We start from the raw sequence: 25,833 nt of genomic DNA, 5'->3' as shown, positions 1-25,833 counted from the left end.
ATTATTTACAAATAATATATATATTTATATATACATATATATATATATATATATATATATATATATATATATATATATATATATATATATATATATATATATATATATATATATAAATATATATATATACATATATATATATGTATATATATATATATATATATATATATATATATATATATATATATATATATGTATGTATATATGTATATATACGTATATGTATATGTATATATATATATATATGTATATATATGTGTGTATATATATATATATATATATATATATATATATATATATATATATATATATATATATATATATATATATATATATATATATATCAGCCCTCGGAATTAAGAAAAATAAGGTTGCCAAAAACTGCCCACCTAAAGCTGTTTTAGGTTGGCATCAAGTTGGCACAAAATTTAGAACCAGAGCTCAATAAATTAACAAACATGGGAAAATTCAGTATAAAATTGACAGAAAAACAAAACACTGAATGTTGGCATTTCCTTAAAAACTTGTAAAAATGAATTTTTTCATTTTACCATTTTAATAGGAATTTGAATAAAAAAATTACTGTTTTTATTATTATTATTATAATTTAGAGTTAATGAAGTTTTTGTGTTTCTGCTTTTATTCTAATTGTTTTGTTTACTATATAAATGAAAGGTTTAAATTTTAAATTATTTAAAATGTTCATTTTTTGCCGTTTTTATTTTAAGTATTTTATTCATGTATATTTGAATAAAATGTTCTGCTTTTTTATTGGTTTTTTGAAAATTTTATTTAAAAGTTAATTAAAACCTTGGTGTTTTTTGTTTCTAGTAGTTTACTGATGGTTTTTTGTAATATTTTATTCAGAAGTTAATTAAAATGTTTGTTTTTTGTTTTAATTTTAAATATTTTATATTAGAAACTAAATAAAACTTTGTATTTTATTTGATGGATTTTAATTACTTTTATTTAATTATAGATTTAAAAACTACAAAAATACTCATCGTAGATGTAGTTAATTGTTTTATCACCACTCACATTTCTCTTTTTTTTTCCTTCTATAAGAGATACTCCCCTAATAAAATGGGGAGGTCTTTGACTGTTCTACAATATGTTCTGCAAATTCCTAAAAATGGATTGTAAGATAAATTTAAAATGATAAAAAGATAGTAATAATAAATAAATATAAAAAGACGCCACAAACAAAGACTTCAAATCGATTTACTCGTCGTTGCTTTTGTTACTAATATTAATGTTTAATTAATAACTGCCATTGTTGCAACCCCTGCTCTTGCAATTCAGTACATAATTAGGAGATAAAAGATTACCCAATAATCAAATTTGTATACAAGATTGGTTTTCCAGTTTTCCAATGGTGATAAACTCAAGCGCAAAATAGCAATAACACAATTAACTGTAATAACTGCTTTTGTAATATTACCAAAAAATACAATTATTTGTTACCAGGAAACACAATTGTTTTTACTTCAATTGTTTTTCCTGGTACCTCAATTTTCCATGTTTTTTATATTTGGCTTTATATATATATTATTTTAAATATATATATAAAGCAACAAGGAAAGGCTTTCTATAGAAATTCTGTTCAGTGATACTTTTTAACATTTACTAACAACATTTTTAAATTAACAACCTACAAAAATCTCAGTTTAGTAAAATAAATATTTTATTTTACTTTTTATTTTATTTATATTAAATTAAACTAAACAATTAAGGAAACTAGTTACAAAACTATAGTATAAAAATATAGATAATAATATTATTAATATTTTATAGTATAAATTGTAGAATGTAAATGAATATAAGTTCAGAACATACATTCCCTGGCTATAATATTATGATTGTCTCAGTTTTTCCGCATATTTTGTATTCAAAGTTATTTTAAAGTAATTTTAAGATCAGTATATTATTATTACTCATATTAGACAATACTGACTTAATAAAATAATTAAATAAATAATAATAAATAAATTTTATAAATAAATAAGTTTTTTTAATAATTTTGACCAATATGAAGTTAGATGTGTTTCAAGTCAGCAATGTAAATTTTTATCAATTTTAAAAAGAACGTGGTTGATCTGTCACGTTTTTTTTTGTTTTTTTTTGTTAATATTTTCAAGTTTTTTTTGAGTGAAAATGTTTTATTACTTTTAATACATTTTATAAAGTTACAATAAATGGGAATTAATATATACTATAATATATACATACCAAGTTACAATAAATAGTTATTTTTAATTTTTTTTTTTTTTTAATATAGCTTTGAATGCTCCTACTGAATTAAATATAAATGAAGAAAACAAAAAGTTGATGTTGAATTGGAAGAAACCAGATTCTAAAGTTTTAATTCTAAAATATAATGTATCATATTTTTATTTGTAAATATTCAATTATAATTCAAATTTATTTTTATAGTTGTAATTTTATTGTGTTTTTTTTGTTGTGTATTGTTTTGTTTTTTTAAATTTAGGTAAGTTTACAATCATTCAAGCCATACAACAGTTCTTTTTCATTTCTTATATCAGTTGAGACAGTTAATACAAACATCACCATTAAAGTTGGCTTTCATGCAGCCATCTTCAACATATCTGTAGATGCTGTGTATGATAAAGATTATTTTGTGAGATCTAGTATACAGTATTATTCTAAACCAATTTGTATGTTTTTTTTTATGTTTATCTCTATGCATTGTTAAATACTTTATAAAAATGTATTGTTGCATTATGATTTTGATGATAGCAATGTTTTCAAGTTTATTTTTATTTTAGCACCTCCAGCACCAATTTATAAAGTGTTAAAATACTTTGTTAACTACACTGAAGTACTTGAATGTCAGTTTTATAGTTTATCTGATATCAATGGACCTGTCAGGTTAGCATTTATATATATATATATATATATATATATATATATATATATATATATATATATATATATATATATATATATATATATATATATATATATATATATATTTATATATGTATGTATATATATATATATATGTATATATATATATATATATTTATATATGTATGTTTATATGTATATATATATATATATATATATATATATATATATATATATATATATATATATATATATATATATATTATATATAGTTTTTTGGTAAATGTTTTCCTTATATCAAATCCAATTTGGTCATTAAAAAAATAATCTAGAAATGGTAAAAGGTTGCAAAATCAACTTTTGTTTGAGTTTTATTAAATACTTTTTATAGGTACAAAAATACAGTGAATAGATCAAAATCAAGATGCATGCTCTAAGCAATATAAATGTTGTTATTTTTTTTCATCTAGGATGCTGTATTAATCCTTTGCATCATCATTGTCATCATCATCAACATCATTATCATATGAAAAATTTGTAATTAAGTTTATAGCAATTTTTCTAGGTTGTAAAAATTTTTGACTCAATTTAGAAGTTTTTTACAATCTTTGATATATTTGTAATTGTATCTTGTTTTTAATTTTTGTAGCATTACTATTAAACCATTGTGTTGATATAATTTTAAATAAATTGTATTTCCCTGGATTTTAGTGTGGATTTTTCAAACAATTGTTTTATCTACAGTTTCTGCTTTAGTTTTTGCATTTAATGACAATTATTGTCTTTAAACTATGTAAAAAGTTAAATATTGTTTTGCCAAAGAGGCTACTTAGATGATTTATGGTTTATTGCAAAGACAGAAAAAATGTTAACACTAAAAGTTAAGAGTGAAGAGTGCAATAGAAAGTTCTCCTAAAAAAATTTGAGTATGCAAAATTTACTTTATTGAACACAAAGAAAAAGTTAAAAATGAGATTGAAATAAATAGTGGTGGAAAGATTTGTGAAAAGATGGATTTGTGGAAAGATGGTGGAAAGGTTGGCAAGTTTTGATGATACAATAGTTCTTTAAGTCTCTCTGGCTGCTTCTTAATGCATTTTTCATTACATATGATCAACATACAGGTCTTTTATCTTCTTTATTACATGATCCGAATATCCCAGGTATATTCTTATTGAAAGCTTAACTATAAGATTTACAAATTTATCATGCTTTTTGTATAAAAGTACAGATGTTACAACATCTAAAGTTGCAACATGTTAATTTCATTTTGGAATTGAAGAAGTAGATCAATTTAAGAGCGAACCAGCATGAAAATTAGCATTTACAAAATAAAATCAATTGTAGCGATTCTCTTTCTTTTTAGTATTTTTTCCGTCACCTGAACACCTGAAAAATAATAAAATAAATTATATTATGATAATATTAAATATATAAAATATAAAATACAGTTTAAATATATATATATATATATATATATATATATATATATTAAAATATATATATATATTAAAATATATATATATATATATATATATATATATATATATATATATATATATATATATATATATATCTGTATTCAGGGTGGGGCAGAGAAACTTGCTTATTTGAAACATATATTATAACAAAAGTATTGAATATATAAAAATGAATTTTGTAATAGCATAATCAAGAACAAGTAAGTTTTATAATTTGCCAATTTTAAAGATGATATTACGCAAATGGCATCCATTATTGTCAATACATTGTGTCAGTCGTGTCCGGAAATTGGTGTTGGCTCTTTCCAGCATCTCAATAGGAATATTGGTGACGGCTTCACAAATGTTATTTTTGAGATGGTTCAGGTTGTTGGGTCTGTCATGGTACACGATGGACTTAAAATATCCCCACAAGAAATAATTGCAAGGCGCAAGATTAAGGGAACCTGGCTGACCATTGAAGATTGCCCCTCAAAGTGATCACGTGCCCAGAAAAGGCTTGGTTCAAGAAAACCATGGATGCTCTTGATGTATGCGTAGTTGCACCATCTTGCTGGAACCAAACATCGTCCAAGCCCATCTCGTTCAGTTTTGGCAGGAAGAAATCCTGTAACATCTTCACGTAACGCTCAGATGTCACCAAAACTGTCCTCATTTTCTTCGAAGAACCAGGGACCAATTATTCCAACTCGGGATATTGCGCACCAAATTGGAGACCTCAAGATGGATTGCCGCACCGCTTCCATGTTCTGCGGAGATCTTGCAGTCCTTTGGAGACCAGTCTTCTTTTTCTTCACATCTCCAGATTCCCTGAAGTTCTTCACCCACGAAACAATTGACTGTCGTCCTGGAACATGGCCACGAGGTGCAACATGGAAGTGCTGACGAAATGCACGCTGTGTGGCAATGATTGATTTACCACAGGAAAAATATGCCTCAACCGCAAAAGCACGTTCCACGTTTGTCCATTTCATGACTACTACAAAGAAAAAAGAAAATAAATTAATGTGGCTCATCATATAAACAAAATTTTAAAGTTTGCGCTCTTGATTAAGCCCCTCCTTAAAGTTATCGTAGCAAATCACACTTCAGGAAGGCTAATTCAAATAAGCAAGTTCCTCTGCCCCACCCTATATATATATATATATATATATATATATATATATATATATATATATATATATATATATATATATATATTATATATATATATATATATATATATATATATATATATATATATATATATATATATATATATATATATATATATATATATATATATCAGGCCTTCCCAGGCATGGCCCCCATTTTGTAAATGATAAATTCATGATATGATTTAAAAACTAATCCTTTAAGTCGTCAATTGTTATCTTGCTCTACAATCTTCATCTTTTCTTTTCCAGTAACTTCCAAATTTAATAAGTGGTTGCTTGCAGCCTTGTTGGAAGCAAAAATATTTAAAAAAAATCATACACAATTGCAGTATTGGTCTTAAAAATTGCGGTATCATATCTTTATACCTACGGTAAGTAAAACGTTTTGAAAAGTATTTAAAAGTCTTGAAATAGTGATACCATTGTAAGATATTATTTTCACAGGAATATTAAAAATATTGATTAGTTGGTCAATATCATTTGATAAAAAACAAAAATCTTTTTTGGCTACATCCCCTGATATGTCATCTAAATTAAACTTTTTATTACTATGATAAAGCAAAGTTAAGTTATTAGATATAAAGTAATAACAGCTCTTCATTGTTTATTATATTTTCATTCTTATCGAAATGAAAAATAAGTAACTCATTACGAATGATAATGAATACTTGGATAACTATTTATTGAAAAGGTATTTTAAACTTTGCTTTTTTGTTGCATGAAAAAAATCACACAGAACAATACAAAAACTTTTGATTGCAACACATTTTCAAAGTAATTTTACTTAAAATGACTACGACAACGACAACTTAAAAAAATACTTTTACCATCTAATTGCAGTTGGCTTTTGATTTCGTCGCTATTGTCTCCAATATTTTATTGTTTTTCTTTTAAATGCTGCTTTCTTTTTTGTATGTAAAAAATCTTTTTGTTGTATGTTTTCGAATGATACACATCTCTTCTCATTCAGATTCCTTATACCATTTAAACCTTATAGTGTATTTTCTAAGTAAGGCGCACACACATATATACATAGTTTTTAAACTTCAATTAGGCCATGCCATCTTCAAATTTTTTGCATAGCCTTAATTGTTTCATATTACCTTTCTATTCCTGTACATTTTTTATCTCCAAATTTTTAGCGCTTTGTAATTTTAGGTACCTGTTGCTTTTTAACATTCAGCTCTGTGCGTTTAATTCTACCCCCCCCCCCCATCTCTTTTAGTCTACTATAGTTTTGATGAACAATTATCAATAATAATTATTATTAATTGTTATGCAATTAAAAATAATAATTGTTTACCATTTATAAAAATGAGTTTTGGGGTAAGAAGAATGCACAATATTAAATACTATTTAGGAGCTTTTATACTCCACATATAAATTTTTAATTTTTGTTTTTCTTAATCACAAACTTTATAATACACAAAAAATTTAAATTTAAAGTAATAACATCTCTTCATTGTTTATTATATTTTCATTCTTATCGGAATGAAAAATAAGTAACTCATTATGAATGATAATGAATACTCGGATAACTAATTATTGAAAAGGTATTTTAAACTTTGCTTTTTTGTTGTATGAAAAAAAATCATACAGAACAATACAAAAACTTTTCATTCCATGACATTTTCAAAGTTTTTCATATTTTACTTAAAACGACTACAACAATGACAACTTAAAAAATTATAACTTTTACCTTCTCATTGCAGTTGGCTTTTGATTTCATAAAGTCGCTATTGTCTCTATATGAAATTGACTATGTAATGCATGTGTATACTTTTATGGATAACTTTTTTTATTACATAATTATATTTATTTGATTATAAGTATACGCATGTTTAGGTTATTTGGATAAGGCGTTTACTTCATACATGGAATGTCCGCGGTTTGAATCCTACCAGTATCCAATATTTTATTGTTTTGCTTTTAAATACTGCTTTCTTTTTTGTACGTAAAAAACCTTTTTGTTGTATGTTTTTAAATGATACACATCTCTTCTCATTCAGATTCCTTATACCATTTAAGAGTTACAGTGTATTTTCTAAGTAAGGCGCACACACGTATATACATAGGCTTTAAACTTCAATTAGGCCATGCCATCTACAAATTTTTCATATAGCCTTAATTGTTTCATATTACCTTTCTATTTCTGTACGTTTTTTATCTCCAATTTTTTAGCACTTTGTAATCTTAGGTACCTGTTGCTTTTTTTTTTTTTTCAGCTCTGTGCGTTTAATTCTACTTGCCCTATCTCTTTTGGTCTACTATGGTTTTGATGAACAATTATTTATAATAATTATTATTAATTTTTATGCAATTAAAAATAAGGATTGTTTACCATTTATAAAAATGACTTTTTGGGTAAGAAGAATACACAGCATTAAGTACTACTTAGGAGCTTTTATACTCAATGTACAAGTTTTTAATTTTTTTTTTCTTAATCACAAACTTTATAATATTCGAACATATAAACAGTATAGATTTTAGATTTAAAATAATAAAGATAAAATTATATTAAGCTTATTCAAATTCTTTTTTATGAAAAAATAAACACTTTTTAAGTGAGCAACTGTTGCTTTTAAAGTTACTATCTTAATTTATTTGTGTATTTACTTTTTTTCATGCAATTCTGCACATAAGTAACCATTACATACTATTAAATATGCTATTGAATGAAATTATCAGAACTGTGAAAATGTGTATTCTTTTTTTTTTTACTTTACGTGTGTTTGGATGGATTTTATCAGAAGACCTTCTTGCAATACTCTCATTTTTTAAATGTTTCTTCACCAACATTTACTTGTCTGAAGGTTATTTATTGTGTAAGGGAATTAAAGTTTCTAATATAAGTAAAGAGCTTTAATTCTAAAAAGATGTCATTCCAAAAAAATTTAATTATTATGACTACCAACTGTTTGCACTTAAACCACATCAAAATGAGTATTTCCGCTCTAAAAATTATCGAATCTTTAACTAAAATGCTAATATATATTTAACTAATTAAAACTTAATGCTTGTATTAAGTTTACATCTCCTAATAGTATAAAATTTTAAAAGTAATTGTTTAATATGTAAACAGCTAAAGCAAGAAATTTTAAATATGCGATATGTTATGGAAAACCACAGTGAAGCTGTACATCCACAAATCAGTAAAGATTTATAAAATATTGTTTTCAACATGTTAACAGAATAATGTTTTAAATTCTATGAAGTTTTTATGGTCAGAACAACAAAAATACATTTAAACATCTTGTTTTAACAGTGTTTAATATCACCCAATGGTTATCAAATTTTGTTTAAATTTAGCAGCCAAATCTTCATTTGCATATAGCAGTGGTTCCCAACTTTTTCTAACCCATTCCCTAAATTATATATTATAAAATCTTCATGGACCCCTTTTCTTTTAAAAATTATTAAAAGGTGAAAATTTTAATAGTTATCAGCAATAAATTTCTGAAAATTTAGTTTATTTTAATTTAAATTTATTTAATTTAGTTTTTGGTAGAGCATATTTAATATCTGCATCGATATCGAGTCTATTTCTTTTTTTAGTATTAAGAGATACCCGGCTTCACACAAATATGATGTTGAAAAAAAAATAAGGGCTTTAGGTGCAATTGAGGAACTCAATGGATATGAATTCTTCATTTTTAACCAGAAGTTATTTAAAGTTTTGTTTTGAAGTGATCTTTAGCCGTGGTATCATTCTTTAACTCTATAAATTCTACATGTGCTTCCTCTATCACATTTTTTACATCACAAGAACATGTTGGTATAATAAATTCACTGCTCAAAAGGTTCACATCTGGAAAATAGTTACCAAATTCATTAATGAAATTATCTAGGTGACAAACTATTTGTCTTTATATCTTCGGGAGGCATGTTATTTCCAATTACACTATTTAAATTTTGAAACATGATCAAATTTTCATTATTAATTCTAGTCTTCTACAGTTTTAGCTTTTCAATAAATGCCTTCAGTTTATCCGAGTGTGTAATGACATTAGCATTTTTGCCTTGAAGTTGCAAATTGTTAAAATAACCCACAATTTCAAGAAGTTTTGACACAGTTGTTATATAAAAATTTTCAAATTTAAAATATTCTATTATTCTACTTTTCATTTGACATAAAAGTTCTTTCAATTTATTTATAAGCTTGAAAAATTCCCAGCAGATAGCCATCGCACTGAAGTATAAAAGAATAATTTATTGTGTTCAGCATCTAGGTCCAAGCAAAATTTTATAAAAAGTTGAGTGTTTTTGATGAATTATATAAAATCTTCTGCTCTTTTATAAAATTTTATAAAAGAGCAGAAGGTTTTATATTATTGATCAATTAGACTAATTGATTAAATACAACTTTCAAACTACCGGTTAAAGTTTTGGTTGCCAAAGCCTGTCTATGAATAAAACAGTGTACAACATCTACATTTGGAGCAATCTCTTTTACTCTAATCTGCAATCCAGACTTACAACCCATCATGGCACGAGTTCTATCAGTAGTAATTCCAAAACAAATATTTCGATTGTAATTGATTGTCATTTAAAAACTGTTTTAAAAGTGAATATACCTACAAAATACAATTAATTGTGTCATTGAACTTACATCTACGGATTCATCTAACTGAATAGAAAAATATGGTGAATTTTTAATTTCATTTATAAAATTTTCTTTAATATTTGATAAAATGTTGTCAGTTAGCCTCCATTTGACTAGTATTTGATAAAGATATATTATCTATCTTCTTTACAGCGTCTTCTCCAAATAATAATTTAATGATTTCTTTTGTACATGGAAGTATAACATCTTCTGCCAATGTGTGACCTTTTTTGTTCTGCGCTATTATATATGAAACCTTACAAAATGCTTTTAATATATTTTGTTAATTTTGGTAAATAATCCCAGTTTTATTCAACTTACATCTCTTCAGTGATTCAAATTTTCTTTTGAAAAAATCAGTGTCTTTTGTTCGAAGATCAGGATGGCACTTATTTAATTGAATAGCAAGCTTTGAGGATTTCATAGAGGCATTTTCTAGTATTTTAAAACAAATAACACACTGTAGGTAGCAAATGGTTTCTTTAAGCATGTAGGTAAAACCATATCTCATATATTTATCTGAATATAACTTTTTTTTTCTTTTAGATCTCAAGTATTTAAAAAGTAATATAAAAAGCATCCATAATGTAAATATTCAATTAGGATAAAAGTAGTATGTTATTGAATTTTTATAGAAAATAACTACTTTCTTTTAAACAAATCAGTTACGAAAAATATTTTTACCATAAGATAAGATTTTATATAGCATATAAGTTTTATATAGCATTTAAGATTTACAGATGAAAGAATTATTACATTATATAGCATAAATTATTGCAGATCATTACAAAGTAATAAATGCATTTATTATTTTGCAGTGGTTCGCAAGTCCTCAACGGTTAATGTTGAATCAGATTTTGTGTAACAGTTTTCTGGCATAAATTACATTTTTAATTTAAGATTCAACTTGTTTCTTTAAACAGATAAACATATCAAAATTAAAATTCACTAACCGAAAATATATTTAGAATTTATGTTTATCTTGTGGTCTGCCTAAAAAGTTCTTATGAACCCCCGGGGTCCATGGACCACCAGTTGGGAACTACCAGCATATAGAGAAAACTGGTAATAATATTTTAGTTCTTCCTAATTACTTAATTAAGCGAACACTTTAAGATTGTATGAATTATATTCATCCAACTAGAGGTAAGTAAGTCTTTCTGCACAGATATTAAGTAAGACTTGGTAGTTGGTAGTGTTTTGGCAAATTTTAGCCACCAGAAGCAGCTGGTACATTACTTTTTGTTAAATGATGGGTAAATTTTTTGATCACAGTTTTAAAACCATATAAATCTTTTAATGACAAAAGGTTTCTTTAGTTAAATGAATTTCTTGAATATTTCAGTTTATGGAAAGACTCAATAAAAACATGGGCTGAACATTTTAATGCTAATTCAAAATCAAAAATGCTCAATTAAGACAAATAAATAGTGTGTTATTTTTAATTATCTATACAATTTTACTATAAAATGTTTATGCTAACTTTTTCTTTTGTTAAATTAACAAAATGATAATTATAGGAAACTTGTCCAAACTTCTCAGTTTAATATTCCATACAACTGTGGAATTTTAGACTCTTAATTTTTTAAAGATTAGCATATTTAATATATATGCATATAAAACTTTATTTCCAAAAAGATTTTACATGAAAATAACTTAAGTTATGTACATGCTGATTTTAACCATCCACCTAACATAATAAATAATCTTCCAAAAAATATCGAGCTAAGATTGTCCTCCATCTCATCAAGTGAAGTTATTTTTAATAAATTGAAACATCTTTTATTAGTCTCTAAATGCAGACACAAAAATAAATTTCTCCTTTCATTATTTGATAGCGGAGATTAGTTTTCCACTACGTCTTCTTATACTATAACGCCAGAACTCATTCTACCGTAGTAATTTTCAAACCTTTGTACCTTTCTACCGTTTGTAATTTTTAAACGGTTTTTTTATATTTTTGATTTTGTACTTCATGGCTGATGATTGTCAAAAAGCATAAAAATTTAAGTTCCATTATAAGATGTTTTTTCTAAAATTTAAGTATAAAACGCTCTGTTTTTGAAAAAATATATATTTTCTTATATATATATATATATATAAATATATATATATATATACATATATATATATATATATATATATATATATATATATATATATATATATATATATATATATATATATATATATATACATACATATATATATATATATATATATATATATATATATTTATATATATATATATATATATATATATATATATATATATATATATATATATATGTATATATATATATATGTATATATATATATATGTATATATATATATGTATATATATATATATATATATATTTAACTTGTTTGATATTATTATTCACTAAAAGTTTGTTGTTATAAGTAAAATTTAAAAGAAAATTTAAAATTATCGCTGTAAGCTGTGATTCTTGTCCTTTGACTAGTTTTATGCATAACCAAGTTAACTTTAAAGAGATATGTTTTAGTATGCCAATCATCAGCCCTAATAATAATCTATTATATTTATTTATAGTATAATAAATAAGTAAAAATATAAAAACGTATATATATATATATATATATATATATATATATATATATATATATATAATATATATATATATATATATATATATAATATGTAAAAAGTACCTATTTATTTTAGAAGTTGTTTGTTTGAAAAAAAAAGCTTTTTAATTCACTTCGCCATGGGGGCTACTTGAGTTGAGGATGCTGCCTAATTTTTTTCTAATTTATAATATTTTATTTGCAATTCTCAACTCTAACTTTGAAACACAAACCTATTAGATTAAAAGAAACAGGTTAATTTAAAAAAAAAATTATAATTGGGGATCTGTTAAAAGTGTGCAAGATTAAATATTATTTAAATATTAAATTGTATTTAATATTGTTAAATATATTAAAATTTTATTATTTCTTACTTTGTTTTATTATTTCTTACTTTTAGGTGCTTAAAACACGGGACAAAAAGCTTAATATTTATTGAAAATTTTTCCTGCCCACCCCAAAGTTATAAAGACCTCCCCCCTCCCTCTTTTTTTAATTCTATTTGTTGTAAACACAAAAAAAACATCTCATAACTAAAAAAAATGGTAAGAATTGTCACTGATACTAATAAATATTTCAGTGTAATCAGGCTGTAAAAATTGTCAACCTTAAAAAAATCCTGTAAGTTTTGATTTATCATTAATTAGGTTTTACTTTATTTCTCACCATAGTATAAAACTTATATTAGCATATTTCTTACATAAGTTCCAACCCCCTCCCCACCTTTTATTAAATGGCTGCCTCCCCCACCTTCCTTCCTTGTTTATTATAATCCCCCCTTCCCTTTCATCCTATTATTCCTACCCATATGCACACAATGCGTGCACACACACTCACACACACAGGCACACACACACACAAACCTTGTATTAAACACTGGATACTTATAAAATTTAATTCAGAATTACTTATATATGCTTTTTAGCTTTAGATAATTAAGTATTAAATCAGTGATAAAGGCTTGTCATAGACCATAATTTATGTTTATTAGAAACCATAATTTTTTTTTGTCTTTAACTAAAATGGTTCTACACTTTTATAGTTCGGACAGGTTTTCAATAAAAATATTTTCTTATTTAAATATAACAATGTGGAATAGTTGAAGCAATTTTTTACATCCAGATAAACTTCCTGACGTTGACCTATCTAGCCTATCAGGGCTGAGTATTTTAGTAAAGGTAGTACTACCAGAAAGATTACTATTCTAGGTCCTTCAACTCTTATCTACTATTAAACTGAAGGTTTTATATCAGAGTTTTCCTAGGTAGGTTGCTCTCACCCCAGCTTTACATGCTCTTTATATAGATGAATTTTGATGCCGTGACCAGGGCATTTTTTTATTTGTCTTTAGTGACAGCTTACATTTTAAAATAAATATTACTAGAGACAATAAAAAATATTTATCTTTTAAATTATGATAGTATTTATGATTAATTATTTTGTTTAGAATTTTTTTTTACTCTGAGATACCAAATAAATGGGGTGGTCATAATAAGTGTAAAAATGGAAAATATTTTGACAATATTATTAAATAGCAGGTCGTTATACATAGAGGGGGGATTGATGAAAGGGGTCTAAATACAGACTATAGCTTCCAAGAGAGGCTTAACATTAACTTAATGCATAATAAAAAGTTCCTTTTTTAAAATAAGTAACTATTAATAAGATGAAAAAACAAAACACATATTGAATGGTTCTAAAACATTTTTGAAAAATGTAGCAAAAAAAAGATAAATCTAACAAGATTATTAAAAAAAAGGGTTCCTTTTATCCTAGTGGATAAAAAAAAACTCTCAAAGTTGGTGGTGGATAAAGGAAAAATTCAAAAAAACATTAATTTATTTGGCACCTCAGAATACAATTGATATTATTTATGTTATCTCTGGTGACCAAATAAATCATTAAATCGTGTAATTATGAATAATCAAGCATCTTGCTAGCCTAATTTTGTCTGCTTTTCATTTATCTGTCTGGAGGGTACACTTTTTATAATTCATGGTACCATGATTTACAATTGAACAATATATAGTGCTCGTTCAATTAGGTTTCTACCCCAGGAATTTTGTAAAATCAAGATCAGAATAGAATTAAAAAATCTATGTAAATGTAAAAGTATTTTACTGATGTTTTCCATAAAGAACTTTGTTTATGGATGAGCATAAATGATTACACAAAAACTGATTCCAAGTCTATCTGATGTCCAAGTTAATCATGCCTACACACTTTATAAGCGCAAGTCAGGTTGCTACCTGGCTACTTGTAACATGTAATCCAGCACAAACTGCTTCATATTCATATAATTTTTTATTTTTTAATGAATTAAAAATTGATTTTAAAGCCACTGTTATTTATTGTTTGACTGGCATGAATATTTATTTTTTTGTGTGTTTGATTATAATACTTTTATTCCTTGAAAATGTAAATTCAAAAACTTATTTTTAAATTTAATTCAAACCAGCCAAATCAACAGGGCCCTAATATTACTCTTTTTATAATAGTAGATCAACCAGGGTCTCAAAAAATTGATGTTTGTTCAAATGAAAATAAAGATTTTAGATTAAAGAAGTTACAGAAAAATTATTGGAACAAATCATGGTTGCATCTAATTATTTGACAATAGAATATTGACAAAATGGCAAGGTACTTGCACTAGATTACTTCAACAAACTCAATATCCAATGTTGCTGATTGCATGTAAATATAATGTAATTGGAATATTTTCTGGAACAGTTTAGACACTGAAACTAAGGAACTGAAAAGAATGATTCTTATGCCGTTAAAACATATCATGCATCAAAAGAACTAAAGCTGATATGTAAAAACAATCTTGGCAGTTTCTGTAATTTTATAAATGATAAACTTAAAATGATTAGTAAACTGACTGAGATGACACTTTAAACATGGATATACAATCAAAAATTAGCTACTGTTCAGTTTTTTAATAATGTGATCAATTTTCAAGAAATTTAAAAGGTGATATTCTGTTTTTTATTATTTACTCTAATTTTTTATAAGTAACAATTGTAACAAATTTAAAATATATCAACAATGATGGAAATGTAAGAAAAGAAAACATGCGCTAGGTGAATAGTTCTATCATTATGTAGGTTCAAATTTTACTTTCCAAGACCAGTTAACCATTCAAGGTTTATGGGAAAATATTTTTACTATTTAAAATTGTATCTTTTAATAAATTAAATGAACCTGACAAGGAAGAAGTAGCTGGTATGGCTTTATTTAATTGTCTTTCCTATACAGAGTGGTTTTTATAAGGTAAGTCCTTTGGTACCAAAACAGTGATACAGCCTTTTAATATTTTATTGTTAAGTTAGATTATTTTAAGTTATTTATTATTTCAATAAATAAAACTCAAAATAATAATTAATATTATTTATAGACATGAAAGCTTACTGGAAAATGAAAGGGTTTGAGGAATAAAATCTACTTGGCTCTCTAGCTGTTGCAAGCTCTATTTTCTAACATACTTGGTATCTGGATCCCAATTTGGTATTTTTTGCCCTAGCAGATGAAAAATGTTGGGAATGTGCTTATATGGCTAAAAAAATTTATAGTTCACAAAGATGTCAGAGTAACAAGTTTTCTTTGGAGTACCAGATAGTGGACCAAGCTATATTGTATGGCCTCAACTTAAGTAAAGATGAGCTTCCTTGTTTGACTCCAATAATAACAGTTAATTTGTAGCTAGTTTTTGACACGGCACGGAAAGGCAGAAACTCAATGACTGAAGACTTTACATTTGAGTTTTGGAAATTTGACAATTTTTTCTAGAATTTAGAAAAAGTCAAAGGGTTTATTGTTTTTATGATGTTTTTAATGGTCTGAGTGAGCTTTTAAGTTAGTTCAAGACCTAATAACTACTAATAAACAGAGTACATTCTGAGAAAAAAAGGTAGCACACCTTTCTCTTTACAAATGATTATAAGAAAAACAGAAAAGACAGGAAAAAAATACATTACAAATAAGCTGCTAGTACAAATAAAGTTTAGTTTCTTATTTTGCTTTTTTTTTATTTATAATAATTTTTTAAATGAGAATAGAGAGGATCATAAATTTACTAGGATTGCTGTATTTCAATTTAAAACAAATTTTTGTTTTTAATAGTTTCATAAATTTTACTTTTTTCAAAGTTTGAGAAAAAAACCATTTGGTTTTGACTATTGATTACAAAAAATATATCCTCATTCCTTGTCTCTGGCTCTTTTACATAATTTTAATTATTTAATTATCATAGTTTTATTTATTACATAATCCTTTTTTACATTTTCAGAATAACCCCCTGAAGCTTTTAATGCAGTACTATATTGATTTCTCACACTATATGTGAGAAATCAATATAGTACTGCATTAAAAGTATATCAAAAGTAAGATATACTTTTGTAAGTTTTATGATAACATTCTCAAAAAAATATTGTATTTTGAAAACTCTAAAATCCCCAAAAAATTGTTTAAGGATTTATAGGTTTTTTGAAACAATTTTTAAAAATTACAATTTTTTTATTGAGAATGGAGCCCATTTTTTTTAGATTAAATATGTCTTTACAAACATAAATATAAAAAAATACTCAAAAGTATTAATGTTAGACTTCCTAAAAACTGCTTTAAAGACTAAACTGTTGTAAAGGCTTCCTAAAAACTGTTTTAAAAATGGTACAAAATGCCATAAAAATTACCCCTTTTACTCCCTTAGAATTTTCAAAAATTCAAATAAAATTTTTTTTTATTACTTAATTATGGTCTGGGCAGATGATAAGCTTGAGCTCTTTATTTTAGATATGACCATTTTTTGAACACCCTTTTATATATATATACATATATATATAGATATATATATATATATACATATATATATATATATATATATATATATATATATATATATATATATATATATATATATCTGTATGTGTGTGTGTGTCTGTGTGTGTGTTTGTTTGTGTGTGTGTGTGTGTGTGTGTTTGTGTGTGTGTGTGTGTGTGTGTATGTGTGTATGTATATATGTAGACTATATAGGTAAAACTTCAGATGTCACATTGTTCTCATTTTGAGAAAAATGAAAATTAGTGTTTAGTGACAGATTGTTTATCAATAACATATTTAATTAAAAGTAATATAATATATTTAATTAAAATATTTAATTAATTAACCGTTTATCAAGAATATACTTAATTAAAAGTATGACATTTTAGTCCTAACACAATATATAAATGCAGTCTTTCTACTAAATAAAAGAACTATTTTTTCCATTGTAAATTCATCAACGCATAAACCATGTTAGCTAGTAACCATTATAATATACAACCGTTAGATGGTAACACATTATAATATGCAACCACAGCGTACTAAGTGTGTAATGGAATAATAAAGCCGACCCCTCCCTTCTTTTCATCACTATATTAAGTTTGGATAAACCATACAAAAACCAATTTTAAACAAACCATTAATAAAAATGTGTTAATAAAAGTTTCAAAGAAAAATAAAATAAATTTTTCAAAAATAAGATAAAATAAGATCAAATAATGTCTTATTTTGTCTGCTTAGAAAATGTTTAGCTTCAATAAGTCTTTAAATTTTTGACAAAAAAAGAGGCTATGTATGCTTGTTTCAGTTTATCAGACACTTCAATCTTTGATCTAAACATATCGAATGTAACACGTATAAAATTAAATATTTCTAGTTTTCCATATAATTGAATTTTAACTAACCTTTATTGTTTCTATTTCTCCAAGTGAACATGCCTAAAATAAACAAACAACCAAGTAATTTAGAAACTCTGCAAATTTCAGAAATTTTTCTTGTATCATGTTTATATATAACATTAAATTGTTATGGATTTTTGTGAGATTGTCCAGTATTTCTGTCAGAAACTTTTTATTTGCAATAGCCATGTTTCTGTCACATTCTATAGAGGTGTCATACCTATACAGAACATGACAGAGTTAGCAATGAAACAGTTTTTCAGTTTTATGAACAAGATAATAAAATCAATCTTAAACTTTATTCAATTATAAATTTCCTCAATTGAATTTAATGGTTTTGACATAAAGTTTAAATAAATGTAATTGAAAAAACACAACTTTATAATGGAACTTAAAATTTCATGCTTTTTGGCAGTCATTAGCCATATTATTCAAAAATATAAAATAAAAATCTTTATAAAAAATATGTTGGTAGAATAATTAAACATATTTAATTTGATATTAAAACTAAGTTTGGAAATTTTATATTTAAATCAGTAGAGTGGTACACAAGATGTAATTGGTTCAAAAAACCTCAATGACAAGCATTTTTATAAATTCCTTATTTTTGACATCGTTAACTTTTACCTTTCCATTAATGAAAAGCTATTTATTGACTCCATTCACTTTACAAAACAATAGGTTACCATTGATGCAGACCAAAATCTTTATTATTTACCAATGATCAAGTTTGAAAAAAATCAAGCGATTTGTTTGATGTTACAATGGATGCTTTTGATAGAGCAGAGGTGTGAGAGATAGTGGGTATCTTTCTTCGAGATTTTGCAGTTTTATAACAAGTGTGGGGCTCTTTGTAGCAATTGCGGGGTAGGTTTATAGCAAGTGTAGTGCTTTTTCGGAATTTTATAGGAAGTCTGAGGCTTGGCTTGAAATTGAAGAGAAAGAATTAAAACTTTTAAATTTTTTTTACCAGAAAAAACAAAAGCTTCAAAGATGCGCATTTATGCAAACATAACATGGATAAAAACATATATGTTTGCTATTTATTTAGATGCTGGCATACAATAATACAATATGTTAGATCAGGTTATGCTGCTACTGGTAACATGTAACCCAGTACAACCTGTTTCATGTCCTGCTACCTTGTAGGGTAGACCTTTTTAGGCAAAAGCTAGACGTTGCCAACTCTGACTCAATTCACCCCCTGCTTTGGGGCTCTTGATTGAGTAAAAGCCAGAGATGGTGTTTTGGTAAAAATATTCATTTTGGGTACACATTAAATGCATCAGACTGCTGTCTTGTAGAAGTTGCCCTAGGCAAAGACTTACGAGGTAAGCAAATTCTATCTGTTAACCAGCTTTGCACCCTTTCTTCATCTATTAGGCTGGCATAGATGTATTTATAGTACATTGTTTCCTTTTAAGGATGTTGAGTGCTAGATCTTCTTGACTCATTACATGGTTTTGCTTGTGTCGATGTTTTTATGACTAGGCATCCCATTCTATTATTTCCTCATGAGGGTACAGCTCTAAAACTTACTCGCTCTTTATGAGACTAATTTGAGTTTAGCTGTTTCATTTTGAAATCTTATTGTTGATGGTTATCTACCTTTAATTTCTATAGACTCCAATAGTTATATGCTTGGCATATGACTATTAGAGTCTTTAGACTATTTTTTTACATTCGTAAAAATGCACCCATTTGTCAGTAAATGAGGTTTGAATCCACAGACTATTCTTTTATGTGCTTTTTATAGCACTACTTCACTTTATCACCTTTCTCTTTGTTCTATATTGCTCTCCTTCATCTCAAGACTGTAATCCTTTCAATCTTATTTCTGATCAAATTGACCAAGCCCTTTTTTTTTATCTATTTGCCAATATTATTGTTGTTGGTGACTTTAATGCTCATCACACTGAATGGCTTAGCTCTAGTGTTAGTGACTCTAGAATCATTTACCTGCGCTACTTTACTTATGTCTTGTTTTTTATCCTAGTCAGTACTCAATTTCTCCAAATTCACCCCTACCTGCTTCTGATCACAATTTGATCTCTCTAAAACTATTATCTCATTCTTCTTCATCATCAGAAGCCCCTTATCATTGTAACTCTTTCAACCACTTTGAAGCTGACTGGGACTCTTTCTGTAATTTTCTTAGTGATGGCCCTTGGGTAGAAATCTTTCGTCTTCCTGCTGACAAATGTGCTTCTTATGTAACATCATTTATTCCCTCTCAAAAATTTCAAGTCAAGCCTCACTTTTCTCCATGGTTTTCCTCTCATTGTGCTGCTACAATTTCTAATCAAAAACCATTACTTCCGTATCTATCTTTAAATCAATTCTCTAAAAAACAGATATGTGTTTACTATTGCTAGAAACCATTGTAAAAAGGTTTTGTCTAACACCAAAGCCCACAACTCTCAGGTCACAAAATCTTGTAATTATTCTTGAAAATTAGGCCCCAGAGACTTCTGGAGAATCTTTAACAGTGTCTATAATAAGGGTAAATTTGTTCCTCTCTTGCATGGATTTTACTACCTCACCTAAAGTCAAAGCTAAATTGTTTGCTAAGAACTTTTTATCAATCTCATCTCTCTATTCCACTAATCACATCCTATTTTATATAGCTGACAAACAGGTTGATTCATTGTTTGACATTTACATGTATATCACTCCAGCTTCTGTATCTAAAGTGACCACAAGCTTTAGAAGAGTCTAAGCAGAAAATGCTTAGACTCTTCTAAAGCTTGTGGTCCAGATAACATACCTGTTTTAATCTTGCAGAAGTGTTGTTCAGAACTGTCGTCTATACTTTAAAAACTATTTAACAAGTGTTTATCAGAATTTTGTTTTTCAGCCTGCTAGCAAGCTGCATCTGTTATACCTATTTTCAAAAATTCTGGAGAGTAATCTGACTTGTCTAACTACCGTCTCATATGTTAAAAAAAAAAGGTGTGATTTCAGACTATATAGAGATAATGGCTCAGCCCTGTTTAAAACCCAAATGGTTTTAAAATGGGAAAAATTAAGAAGTTTTTTACTTAAACATTTAAATAAAATTTTATTTTCATTTTCTCCCTTCAGCAAAAATGTTGTAACCAAAAAGAGATACCTTTTCATAAACTTAAGTGACATTTTCTATTACATCATAAGCTCCATAAAATATTTAAACAGAAATACAATAAAACTTAGTTGCAGTTGAATGCTGAATATTCTATCATATATTAATTCATACAACCAACTAGTTTACCAGTGAGTTTGCAACAAATTTACCGGTAATGAAACAAACTGCATTGAGAAAACCGCATGCCCATAAAATAACGCATGCCCATAAAATAACGAATGTCTATTAAAAAATATTATATATGAAGCCACTGTAACATAGCCTAATCCCAGTCTATTGGAAATTTTTTTTATTGGTATTAGTAAAAACCAGGGGCTATTCTAGGAACATAATTTGGGTGGCGATAACCACCTACCCCACACCTGTCCCGGCGAAATTTAAAGGAAATATTGCCAAATGTTGGTGTTTTTTTGCGAAAAAGCAATATTTGTCATAATATAAATACATACACTGTCCTCCAAAATATTAGCAACCAAATAAAATTAAATTTTTTTCTACATTGTTTACTAATTACAGCATTTTTTTTTAAATTATGTCTTAAATGAAAGAAATGGTAATACTACATATAAGAAAAAGATTTGTAAGACTAATAAGACTACTTGAAAATGAATAAATGTATATAACCCGTCTAAACCCTTCTTCGCGGGCTGCCCACCTAGATAGTCTTGCACAGGCTTTTTTGAAAAATTTAAATTATTATGTTTTGATGAAATTTTTTTTTTATTCTGAAATTTATCTTTTATTGATGTTTCATGCCATATTTTTAGCAATAAAAAGACAGAAAAACAACTTGCAAAAAAAAAAAAAGACCTAACGTTTTTTTTAAATAATTTTATATTTAATTTTTATTTAATAGTTTAATAATTAATTAAATAATAAATAAAAAACTATATTCAAATGTTAAAATATAATCAATCATTCTAATAAATCAACAATATATAAAAAATACTGTTATACATCATATAGTTGTTTTATAAAAACGAATGATCTTAATTATATTTTAAAAGTTCATTTATTTCTCTTCTTCTTTGCAAATGAAAATGTCATCGTATATAAAAGTTTCTACAATTGCTTTATTATCAAGTAGGAGAGTGACAAATTATTTAAAAAGACTTTGATAACATTCGAATAGTTGGATGCGTGTAAAGTTGAGATTATAGTTTTTCGAAGTTTTTATCTTTTGTTCAGAGTTATTAATGTGTGCTCTACTTAGTGAGTTTTTGTTATTATGTTTTTGTTTTGGTTTTGTTTCTCGATTTTCATCCAGACTTTATTCTTTTATTCTCCAGTTTCATCAGTTGTGTAATCAGATTTTTGTTGATTTATTCCAGATATAGTCAAACCAATAATTTGCAAGCAACGCAAAAAATAGCAGAAAAATAACTTTTGCAACCATTATGTTTCTTTATTCAAGCATCTTGATGTTTGCTTAAAAAATTTTGCAATGAACGTAGCTATTTTTCAAGATCTATTTAAGTATTAATATACTGACTTATTTTTTTATAGCCCTTCTTTAGTTAATTCATTTTTCTTTTGCTTTGTAAATTAAATTAAATTTTTAAAATTTAACTATGATATCTCTAAGCTATAAAGACAAGCTATGATATCTCTAAGCTATAGTGACAATTATATTGAAACCTTTTTTTAAATAAACCTTGAACCAAAGAATTCTATTCTTTTACAATTGTTTTTCAACTGTTTAGACTAAAATTTTAACTACTACTATATTTTCGTTCAATTTACTATCAAACTCTTTTATGAACTCGTAATTGATTTTATATTCTTTTCAGAAATTAGGAGAAAATATATGTTATGTTGATGTGATATGTAAGTTAAAATTTGATCTAATTGTTAATTTCTAAGAGACTTAGTACAAATAGATTTTTTAAGATTCTGATATATATAAAACTTAAATATATTCTTCTTATATAATATAGGTGTGTATAAAAAAAAGCCTTATGAATTTTAAAAAAAAACAAATCTTTTTTACATTTTTTTATGAATAGAACCAATAGAAGGGTATTGAATGCAGTATTATTTTATATATGGGCAATTCCATTTTTAACTTACGTTACACGCGCAACAACTTTATCAAATATTTGCATATTTAAACTGTAAATTATATTTTTAGCTGATTTTTATGAAAGCTGTCAGTCTAAAGAATAAAACAAGCTAAAAAGTTTTGAGTCTGGCTAAAAGAGGGCAAATTTATTACCGAAAATGCCACTTAACTTACGTTATGCAGAAAACAAGGTAAAAAAAGTGTTGCAACTTTTAAGTCGAATATTTGCGAACCATTAATGCGGATCGTGTTAGAAATTTTTACAAGATGTTGAGAATTCAATACTTATTACAATAATAAAAAAAAAAATTATCAGAGGTGACCGGCTAAGAAAGATATACTTGTTTTCTTGGTACTAGGTTTTTAACTTATGTTACATCACTTACGTTACCTTGCGATTATTTTCGTGGAATTTTTATATCTATTATTTCGTGATAGATTTTTTAGAGTTATGTAACAAAAGAACGGCAGTTGTATTAAAACTCATTCATTCAAAGTAATTAGCAAAAGTAATTTTCAATAACTGGTGACTCTACTGACAGATTTTTTTGTTGATATTAATGAAGTTTTTAAATTGTTAACACTTATTTTCTGAAGCGCAAGAGCAACTTAAAAAATTACATTTGGTATGACAACTTTATTAATTTTTATTGAGTTATTCAAATAAGAAAATGTTACAGTTATTCGAAAATTTTACTATAAAATTTTACGCTTATAATTTTTATGTGCCGGCTTAATTTTTTAAAATGCTGCTAACTATTTACTCTACCCTGCTGAATAAACGGGAGGGGGTGGGGATCTTAATAAACGGAGGGTCGGAAATTTTTCTAAAATATTATAAACTTTAATAATAACGTTTAATAAAACAGGAGGGTCAAAGTTTTAAAAAGCTTAAAATATTTTCATTGGTTGGTTGTTCATATTTTCATCTAATATTGAGAGAAATTTTTTCTCAAAGTAAAAAAATAAGAAATTATTTTATATTGCTTCAAAATTATTTAACGACGGGTTGGAGGAGAACAGTTGTAGCTGTTTGAAATAACTTTTTTGATTTTTATAAAAACAACACAAACAGTTTTACAAAGTTTTATCATTTGAGAAGTTTTTAAAAGAATAACTAAATAAAAACATTAAAATATTTAACTTTATTTTTACCAAAAAATTTTATTTTGCACGGCTTTATTTCGCCCGTGTAAACTGATTTGCACAGGTGTGGAGGCGGGCGCAGGCTATAATCTGCCATTCCTGCCAAAGCCTGAATGTGTTTTTTTGCCTCTTTTGGTATATTTATGCAAAAAATGTGACTTCCAAAACATTAGCAACTTTTTTATAGTTACTTTAAAAAACTCTCGAAAAATCATCCGCACAAGAATTCCTTCTTGTGAAAATAACGTCCAGGGGAATTTTAGTGCTGTAATCATTAATACTTATCCAATGAGAATAGACTAACTGTTAATTTTTGTCCAGAGAGGAAAATTGAGTGTTGCAATCATTACAATATTAATTTGAGATCGTGTGTTTATGCTGTTTTGGATTTTATAATTTAGCTTTTTGATAATGTGTTGTAAAAGATTATAAGAAAGAAGTCAAACAAAAAGAAATTGCAACAAAATACTCTATTACCAAGTCAATTGTAAGTCAAATAATCAAACAATTTGTTAAAGGCAGTCCTTTAGAAATAGAACATAATGGCAGAAGATCACACAAAACATGTTGTGCTAATGATATCATTAAAAAAACAGTGCTAGTGATATTAATTAACTAAACGTTTCCATGTCTCAAAATACCGTTTGTAGACAGTTACAACTTTCAGGACTTTTGAGCTTTAGAGCAGCAAGAAAAACCTTTCATATCTCAAAAGAATCGAAAAGCTAGAATTGAATTTGCAAATGCTCATAGAGAATGGACTATAAATGATTGGAATAAAGTAATTTGAAATTGGAATAGGAAAGGTCCTGATGGCAATTTAAAAGTATGTAGGCCTAAAGGTAAATGCTTAGATCCTAAATACTTAAGAGAAACAATCAAGCATGGTAGTGAAAAGGTACAATGGTTTAGGGTTGTTTTTCTAATTTTAGTGGAGTTGGACCTATTTACAGAACAAATGGCATTATTGATCAATATATTTATTGTGATATTCTTAAGGAAAAAGTGGTTCATACTGATAATAATATGCCTATTTTATAGACATTTCAACAAGACAATGACCCCAAACAGACATCTAAACTTGT

General features: G+C 26.2%; 1 protein-coding gene across 3 annotated transcripts in view; it reads left to right on the top strand.

Moving 5' to 3' along the window:
- LOC136088967 (receptor-type tyrosine-protein phosphatase epsilon-like) overlaps positions 1-25,833 on the top strand; it is a 158,580-nt gene that overhangs the window by 101,234 nt on the left and 31,513 nt on the right. For all 3 annotated transcript variants that reach the window (XR_010642672.1, XM_065814258.1, XM_065814259.1), the window contains 3 exons: positions 2,279-2,379; positions 2,489-2,675; positions 2,787-2,889. Coding sequence is in view for 2 of the 3 variants with exons in the window: in XM_065814258.1 (XP_065670330.1) it covers positions 2,279-2,379; positions 2,489-2,675; positions 2,787-2,889 (391 nt within the window). In the remaining variant the exon portion in view is untranslated. The remainder of the gene's footprint in view (positions 1-2,278; positions 2,380-2,488; positions 2,676-2,786; positions 2,890-25,833) is intronic.

This window comes from Hydra vulgaris, chromosome 12 (assembly GCF_038396675.1).
Source record: "Hydra vulgaris chromosome 12, alternate assembly HydraT2T_AEP".
NCBI classification, from domain to species: domain Eukaryota; kingdom Metazoa; phylum Cnidaria; class Hydrozoa; order Anthoathecata; family Hydridae; genus Hydra; species Hydra vulgaris.
The sequence above is the reverse complement of the archived record's forward strand: the minus strand, read 5'-3'. Positions and strand labels throughout refer to the sequence as shown.